This window comes from Trichomonas vaginalis, chromosome I, assembly GCF_026262505.1.
Source record: "Trichomonas vaginalis G3 chromosome I, whole genome shotgun sequence".
In the NCBI taxonomy this organism is placed as follows: domain Eukaryota; phylum Parabasalia; order Trichomonadida; family Trichomonadidae; genus Trichomonas; species Trichomonas vaginalis.
The window spans coordinates 27,170,762-27,179,255 of NC_067203.1; the positions used below are offsets into that span (position 1 = coordinate 27,170,762).

The 8,494-nt window shown below is 45.3% G+C and overlaps 1 protein-coding gene across 1 annotated transcript; it reads right to left on the reverse strand.

Moving 5' to 3' along the window:
* Nucleotides 1-3,586: 3,586 nt before the first annotated feature.
* Nucleotides 3,587-7,939, reverse strand: TVAGG3_1058420 (uncharacterized protein; the record flags this gene model as incomplete). Its single annotated transcript, XM_051255940.1, has 1 exon — nt 3,587-7,939. The coding sequence occupies one exon, from the start codon at nt 7,937-7,939 to the stop codon at nt 3,587-3,589; it is 4,353 nt and encodes a 1,450-aa protein (XP_051081514.1).
* Between the last annotated feature and the right edge of the window lie 555 nt (nt 7,940-8,494).

Sequence of the window (8,494 nt, forward strand, 5' to 3'; positions counted from 1 at the left end):
TGGTGGTTTGGAGTGGTGGTGGTTTGGGTGGTTGATGGAGTTATTGTTGGTTTTGGAGTGGTGGTGGTTTGGGTGGTTGATGGAGTTATTGTTGGTTTTGGAGTGGTGGTGGTTTGGGTGGTTGATGGAGTTATTGTTGGTTTTGGAGTGGTGGTGGTTTGGGTGGTTGATGGAGTTATTGTTGGTTTTGGAGTGGTGGTGGTTTGGGTGGTTGATGGAGTTATTGTTGGTTTTGGAGTGGTGGTGGTTTGGGTGGTTGATGGAGTTATTGTTGGTTTTGGAGTGGTGGTGGTTTGGGTGGTTGATGGGTTTTGGGTTTTTGGGTTGGGGTGGTGGTTTGGGTGGTTGATGGAGTTATTGTTGGTTTTGGAGTGGTGGTGGTTTGGGTGGTTGATGGAGTTATTGTTGGTTTTGGAGTGGTGGTGGTTTGGGTGGTTGATGGAGTTATTGTTGGTTTTGGAGTGGTGGTGGTTTGGGTGGTTGATGGAGTTATTGTTGGTTTTGGAGTGGTGGTGGTTTGGGTGGTTGATGGAGTTATTGTTGGTTTTGGAGTGGTGGTGGTTTGGGTGGTTGATGGAGTTATTGTTGGTTTTGGAGTGGTGGTGGTTTGGGTGGTTGATGGAGTTATTGTTGGTTTTGGAGTGGTGGTGGTTTGGGTGGTTGATGGAGTTATTGTTGGTTTTGGAGTGGTGGTGGTTTGGGTGGTTGATGGAGTTATTGTTGGTTTTGGAGTGGTGGTGGTTTGGGTGGTTGATGGAGTTATTGTTGGTTTTGGAGTGGTGGTGGTTTGGGTGGTTGATGGAGTTATTGTTGGTTTTGGAGTGGTGGTGGTTTGGGTGGTTGATGGAGTTATTGTTGGTTTTGGAGTGGTGGTGGTTTGGGTGGTTGATGGAGTTATTGTTGGTTTTGGAGTGGTGGTGGTTTGGGTGGTTGATGGAGTTATTGTTGGTTTTGGAGTGGTGGTGGTTTGGGTGGTTGATGGAGTTATTGTTGGTTTTGGAGTGGTGGTGGTTTGGGTGGTTGATGGAGTTATTGTTGGTTTTGGAGTGGTGGTGGTTTGGGTGGTTGATGGAGTTATTGTTGGTTTTGGAGTGGTGGTGGTTTGGGTGGTTGATGGAGTTATTGTTGGTTTTGGAGTGGTGGTGGTTTGGGTGGTTGATGGAGTTATTGTTGGTTTTGGAGTGGTGGTGGTTTGGGTGGTTGATGGAGTTATTGTTGGTTTTGGAGTGGTGGTGGTTTGGGTGGTTGATGGAGTTATTGTTGGTTTTGGAGTGGTGGTTTGGGTGGTTGATGGAGTTATTGTTGGTTTTGGAGTGGTGGTGGTTTGGGTGGTTGATGGAGTTATTGTTGGTTTTGGAGTGGTGGTGGTTTGGGTGGTTGATGGAGTTATTGTTGGTTTTGGAGTGGTGGTGGTTTGGGTGGTTGATGGAGTTATTGTTGGTTTTGGAGTGGTGGTGGTTTGGGTGGTTGATGGAGTTATTGTTGGTTTTGGAGTGGTGGTGGTTTGGGTGGTTGATGGAGTTATTGTTGGTTTTGGAGTGGTGGTGGTTTGGGTGGTTGATGGAGTTATTGTTGGTTTTGGAGTGGTGGTGGTTTGGGTGGTTGATGGAGTTATTGTTGGTTTTGGAGTGGTGGTGGTTTGGGTGGTTGATGGAGTTATTGTTGGTTTTGGAGTGGTGGTGGTTTGGGTGGTTGATGGAGTTATTGTTGGTTTTGGAGTGGTGGTGGTTTGGGTGGTTGATGGAGTTATTGTTGGTTTTGGAGTGGTGGTGGTTTGGGTGGTTGATGGAGTTATTGTTGGTTTTGGAGTGGTGGTGGTTTGGGTGGTTGATGGAGTTATTGTTGGTTTTGGAGTGGTGGTGGTTTGGGTGGTTGATGGAGTTATTGTTGGTTTTGGAGTGGTGGTTTTGGGTGGTTGATGGAGTTATTGTTGGTTTTGGAGTGGTGGTGGTTTGGGTGGTTGATGGAGTTATTGTTGGTTTTGGAGTGGTGGTGGTTTGGGTGGTTGATGGAGTTATTGTTGGTTTTGGAGTGGTGGTGGTTTGGGTGGTTGATGGAGTTATTGTTGGTTTTGGAGTGGTGGTGGTTTGGGTGGTTGATGGAGTTATTGTTGGTTTTGGAGTGGTGGTGGTTTGGGTGGTTGATGGAGTTATTGTTGGTTTTGGAGTGGTGGTGGTTTGGGTGGTTGATGGAGTTATTGTTGGTTTTGGAGTGGTGGTGGTTTGGGTGGTTGATGGAGTTATTGTTGGTTTTGGAGTGGTGGTGGTTTGGGTGGTTGATGGAGTTATTGTTGGTTTTGGAGTGGTGGTGGTTTGGGTGGTTGATGGAGTTATTGTTGGTTTTGGAGTGGTGGTGGTTTGGGTGGTTGATGGAGTTATTGTTGGTTTTGGAGTGGTGGTGGTTTGGGTGGTTGATGGAGTTATTGTTGGTTTTGGAGTGGTGGTGGTTTGGGTGGTTGATGGAGTTATTGTTGGTTTTGGAGTGGTGGTGGTTTGGGTGGTTGATGGAGTTATTGTTGGTTTTGGAGTGGTGGTGGTTTGGGTGGTTGATGGAGTTATTGTTGGTTTTGGAGTGGTGGTGGTTTGGGTGGTTGATGGAGTTATTGTTGGTTTTGGAGTGGTGGTGGTTTGGGTGGTTGATGGAGTTATTGTTGGTTTTGGAGTGGTGGTGGTTTGGGTGGTTGATGGAGTTATTGTTGGTTTTGGAGTGGTGGTGGTTTGGGTGGTTGATGGAGTTATTGTTGGTTTTGGAGTGGTGGTGGTTTGGGTGGTTGATGGAGTTATTGTTGGTTTTGGAGTGGTGGTGGTTTGGGTGGTTGATGGAGTTATTGTTGGTTTTGGAGTGGTGGTGGTTTGGGTGGTTGATGGATTTGATTGTGGTTTTTGAGTGGTGGTTTGGTGGTTGATGGAGTTATTGTTGGTTTTGGAGTGGTGGTGGTTTGGGTGGTTGATGGAGTTATTGTTGGTTTTGGAGTGGTGGTGGTTTGGGTGGTTGATGGAGTTATTGTTGGTTTTGGAGTGGTGGTGGTTTGGGTGGTTGATGGAGTTATTGTTGGTTTTGGAGTGGTGGTGGTTTGGGTGGTTGATGGAGTTATTGTTGGTTTTGGAGTGGTGGTGGTTTGGGTGGTTGATGGAGTTATTGTTGGTTTTGGAGTGGTGGTGGTTTGGGTGGTTGATGGAGTTATTGTTGGTTTTGGAGTGGTGGTGGTTTGGGGTGGTTGATGGAGTTATTGTTGGTTTTGGAGTGGTGGTGGTTTGGGTGGTTGATGGAGTTATTGTTGGTTTTGGAGTGGTGGTGGTTTGGGTGGTTGATGGAGTTATTGTTGGTTTTGGAGTGGTGGTGGTTTGGGTGGTTGATGGAGTTATTGTTGGTTTTGGAGTGGTGGTGGTTTGGGTGGTTGATGGAGTTATTGTTGGTTTTGGAGTGGTGGTGGTTTGGGTGGTTGATGGAGTTATTGTTGGTTTTGGAGTGGTGGTGGTTTGGGTGGTTGATGGAGTTATTGTTGGTTTTGGAGTGGTGGTGGTTTGGGTGGTTGATGGAGTTATTGTTGGTTTTGGAGTGGTGGTGGTTTGGGTGGTTGATGGAGTTATTGTTGGTTTTGGAGTGGTGGTGGTTGGGTGGTTGATGGAGTTATTGTTGGTTTTGGAGTGGTGGTGGTTTGGGTGGTTGATGGAGTTATTGTTGGTTTTGGAGTGGTGGTGGTTTGGGTGGTTGATGGAGTTATTGTTGGTTTTGGAGTGGTGGTGGTTTGGGTGGTTGATGGAGTTATTGTTGGTTTTGGAGTGGTGTGGTTTGGGTGGTTGATGGAGTTATTGTTGGTTTTGGAGTGGTGGTGGTTTGGGTGGTTGATGGAGTTATTGTTGGTTTTGGAGTGGTGGTGGTTTGGGTGGTTGATGGAGTTATTGTTGGTTTTGGAGTGGTGGTGGTTTGGGTGGTTGATGGAGTTATTGTTGGTTTTGGAGTGGTGGTGGTTTGGGTGGTTGATGGAGTTATTGTTGGTTTTGGAGTGGTGGTGGTTTGGGTGGTTGATGGAGTTATTGTTGGTTTTGGAGTGGTGGTGGTTTGGGTGGTTGATGGAGTTATTGTTGGTTTTGGAGTGGTGGTGGTTTGGGTGGTTGATGGAGTTATTGTTGGTTTTGGAGTGGTGGTGGTTTGGGTGGTTGATGGAGTTATTGTTGGTTTTGGAGTGGTGGTGGTTTGGGTGGTTGATGGAGTTATTGTTGGTTTTGGAGTGGTGGTGGTTTGGGTGGTTGATGGAGTTATTGTTGGTTTTGGAGTGGTGGTGGTTTGGGTGGTTGATGGAGTTATTGTTGGTTTTGGAGTGGTGGTGGTTTGGGTGGTTGATGGAGTTATTGTTGGTTTTGGAGTGGTGGTGGTTTGGGTGGTTGATGGAGTTATTGTTGGTTTTGGAGTGGTGGTGGTTTGGGTGGTTGATGGAGTTATTGTTGGTTTTGGAGTGGTGGTGGTTTGGGTGGTTGATGGAGTTATTGTTGGTTTTGGAGTGGTGGTGGTTTGGGTGGTTGATGGAGTTATTGTTGGTTTTGGAGTGGTGGTGGTTTGGGTGGTTGATGGAGTTATTGTTGGTTTTGGAGTGGTGGTGGTTTGGGTGGTTGATGGAGTTATTGTTGGTTTTGGAGTGGTGGTGGTTTGGGTGGTTGATGGAGTTATTGTTGGTTTTGGAGTGGTGGTGGTTTGGGTGGTTGATGGAGTTATTGTTGGTTTTGGAGTGGTGGTGGTTTGGGTGGTTGATGGAGTTATTGTTGGTTTTGGAGTGGTGGTGGTTTGGGTGGTTGATGGAGTTATTGTTGGTTTTGGAGTGGTGGTGGTTTGGGTGGTTGATGGAGTTATTGTTGGTTTTGGAGTGGTGGTGGTTTGGGTGGTTGATGGAGTTATTGTTGGTTTTGGAGTGGTGGTGGTTTGGGTGGTTGATGGAGTTATTGTTGGTTTTGGAGTGGTGGTGGTTTGGGTGGTTGATGGAGTTATTGTTGGTTTTGGAGTGGTGGTGGTTTGGGTGGTTGATGGAGTTATTGTTGGTTTTGGAGTGGTGGTGGTTTGGGTGGTTGATGGAGTTATTGTTGGTTTTGGAGTGGTGGTGGTTTGGGTGGTTGATGGAGTTATTGTTGGTTTTGGAGTGGTGGTGGTTTGGGTGGTTGATGGAGTTATTGTTGGTTTTGGAGTGGTGGTGGTTTGGGTGGTTGATGGAGTTATTGTTGGTTTTGGAGTGGTGGTGGTTTGGGTGGTTGATGGAGTTATTGTTGGTTTTGGAGTGGTGGTGGTTTGGGTGGTTGATGGAGTTATTGTTGGTTTTGGAGTGGTGGTGGTTTGGGTGGTTGATGGAGTTATTGTTGGTTTTGGAGTGGTGGTGGTTTGGGTGGTTGATGGAGTTATTGTTGGTTTTGGAGTGGTGGTGGTTTGGGTGGTTGATGGAGTTATTGTTGGTTTTGGAGTGGTGGTGGTTTGGGTGGTTGATGGAGTTATTGTTGGTTTTGGAGTGGTGGTGGTTTGGGTGGTTGATGGAGTTATTGTTGGTTTTGGAGTGGTGGTGGTTTGGGTGGTTGATGGAGTTATTGTTGGTTTTGGAGTGGTGGTGGTTTGGGTGGTTGATGGAGTTATTGTTGGTTTTGGAGTGGTGGTGGTTTGGGTGGTTGATGGAGTTATTGTTGGTTTTGGAGTGGTGGTGGTTTGGGTGGTTGATGGAGTTATTGTTGGTTTTGGAGTGGTGGTGGTTTGGGTGGTTGATGGAGTTATTGTTGGTTTTGGAGTGGTGGTGGTTTGGGTGGTTGATGGAGTTATTGTTGGTTTTGGAGTGGTGGTGGTTTGGGTGGTTGATGGAGTTATTGTTGGTTTTGGAGTGGTGGTGGTTTGGGTGGTTGATGGAGTTATTGTTGGTTTTGGAGTGGTGGTGGTTTGGGTGGTTGATGGAGTTATTGTTGGTTTTGGAGTGGTGGTGGTTTGGGTGGTTGATGGAGTTATTGTTGGTTTTGGAGTGGTGGTGGTTTGGGTGGTTGATGGAGTTATTGTTGGTTTTGGAGTGGTGGTGGTTTGGGTGGTTGATGGAGTTATTGTTGGTTTTGGAGTGGTGGTGGTTTGGGTGGTTGATGGAGTTATTGTTGGTTTTGGAGTGGTGGTGGTTTGGGTGGTTGATGGAGTTATTGTTGGTTTTGGAGTGGTGGTGGTTTGGGTGGTTGATGGAGTTATTGTTGGTTTTGGAGTGGTGGTGGTTTGGGTGGTTGATGGAGTTATTGTTGGTTTTGGAGTGGTGGTGGTTTGGGTGGTTGATGGAGTTATTGTTGGTTTTGGAGTGGTGGTGGTTTGGGTGGTTGATGGAGTTATTGTTGGTTTTGGAGTGGTGGTGGTTTGGGTGGTTGATGGAGTTATTGTTGGTTTTGGAGTGGTGGTGGTTTGGGTGGTTGATGGAGTTATTGTTGGTTTTGGAGTGGTGGTGGTTTGGGTGGTTGATGGAGTTATTGTTGGTTTTGGAGTGGTGGTGGTTTGGGTGGTTGATGGAGTTATTGTTGGTTTTGGAGTGGTGGTGGTTTGGGTGGTTGATGGAGTTATTGTTGGTTTTGGAGTGGTGGTGGTTTGGGTGGTTGATGGAGTTATTGTTGGTTTTGGAGTGGTGGTGGTTTGGGTGGTTGATGGAGTTATTGTTGGTTTTGGAGTGGTGGTGGTTTGGGTGGTTGATGGAGTTATTGTTGGTTTTGGAGTGGTGGTGGTTTGGGTGGTTGATGGAGTTATTGTTGGTTTTGGAGTGGTGGTGGTTTGGGTGGTTGATGGAGTTATTGTTGGTTTTGGAGTGGTGGTGGTTTGGGTGGTTGATGGAGTTATTGTTGGTTTTGGAGTGGTGGTGGTTTGGGTGGTTGATGGAGTTATTGTTGGTTTTGGAGTGGTGGTGGTTTGGGTGGTTGATGGAGTTATTGTTGGTTTTGGAGTGGTGGTGGTTTGGGTGGTTGATGGAGTTATTGTTGGTTTTGGAGTGGTGGTGGTTTGGGTGGTTGATGGAGTTATTGTTGGTTTTGGAGTGGTGGTGGTTTGGGTGGTTGATGGAGTTATTGTTGGTTTTGGAGTGGTGGTGGTTTGGGTGGTTGATGGAGTTATTGTTGGTTTTGGAGTGGTGGTGGTTTGGGTGGTTGATGGAGTTATTGTTGGTTTTGGAGTGGTGGTGGTTTGGGTGGTTGATGGAGTTATTGTTGGTTTTGGAGTGGTGGTGGTTTGGGTGGTTGATGGAGTTATTGTTGGTTTTGGAGTGGTGGTGGTTTGGGTGGTTGATGGAGTTATTGTTGGTTTTGGAGTGGTGGTGGTTTGGGTGGTTGATGGAGTTATTGTTGGTTTTGGAGTGGTGGTGGTTTGGGTGGTTGATGGAGTTATTGTTGGTTTTGGAGTGGTGGTGGTTTGGGTGGTTGATGGAGTTATTGTTGGTTTTGGAGTGGTGGTGGTTTGGGTGGTTGATGGAGTTATTGTTGGTTTTGGAGTGGTGGTGGTTTGGGTGGTTGATGGAGTTATTGTTGGTTTTGGAGTGGTGGTGGTTTGGGTGGTTGATGGAGTTATTGTTGGTTTTGGAGTGGTGGTGGTTTGGGTGGTTGATGGAGTTATTGTTGGTTTTGGAGTGGTGGTGGTTTGGGTGGTTGATGGAGTTATTGTTGGTTTTGGAGTGGTGGTGGTTTGGGTGGTTGATGGAGTTATTGTTGGTTTTGGAGTGGTGGTGGTTTGGGTGGTTGATGGAGTTATTGTTGGTTTTGGAGTGGTGGTGGTTTGGGTGGTTGATGGAGTTATTGTTGGTTTTGGAGTGGTGGTGGTTTGGGTGGTTGATGGAGTTATTGTTGGTTTTGGAGTGGTGGTGGTTTGGGTGGTTGATGGAGTTATTGTTGGTTTTGGAGTGGTGGTGGTTTGGGTGGTTTTGACATGTTTTGATATGTTTTGATATGTTATGATAAGTCATTTACGATGAAGTTTTGACATGTTATGATATGTTATGCTAAGTCATTTACGATGAAGTTTTGACATGTTACGATATGTTTTGATATGTTATGATAAGTCATTTACGATGAAGTTTTGACATGTTTTGATATGTTTTGATATGTTATGATAAGTCATTTACGATGAAGTTTTGACAAGTTATGATATGTTATGATAAGTTATTTACGATGAAGTTTCACATGTTATGATATGTTATGATAAGTCATTTACGATGAAGTTTTGACATGTTATGATATGTTTTGATATGTTATGATAAGTCATTTACGATGAAGTTTTGACATGTTATGATTTGTTATGATAAGTCATTTACGATGAAGTTTTGACATGTTTTGATATGTTTTGATATGTTATGATAAGTCATTTACGATGAAGTTTTGACATGTTATGATATGTTATGATAAGTCATTTACGATGAAGTTTTGACATGTTTTGATATGTTTTGATATGTTATGATAAGTCATTTACGATGAAGTTTTGACATGTTTTGATATGTTATGATAAGTCATTTACGATGAAG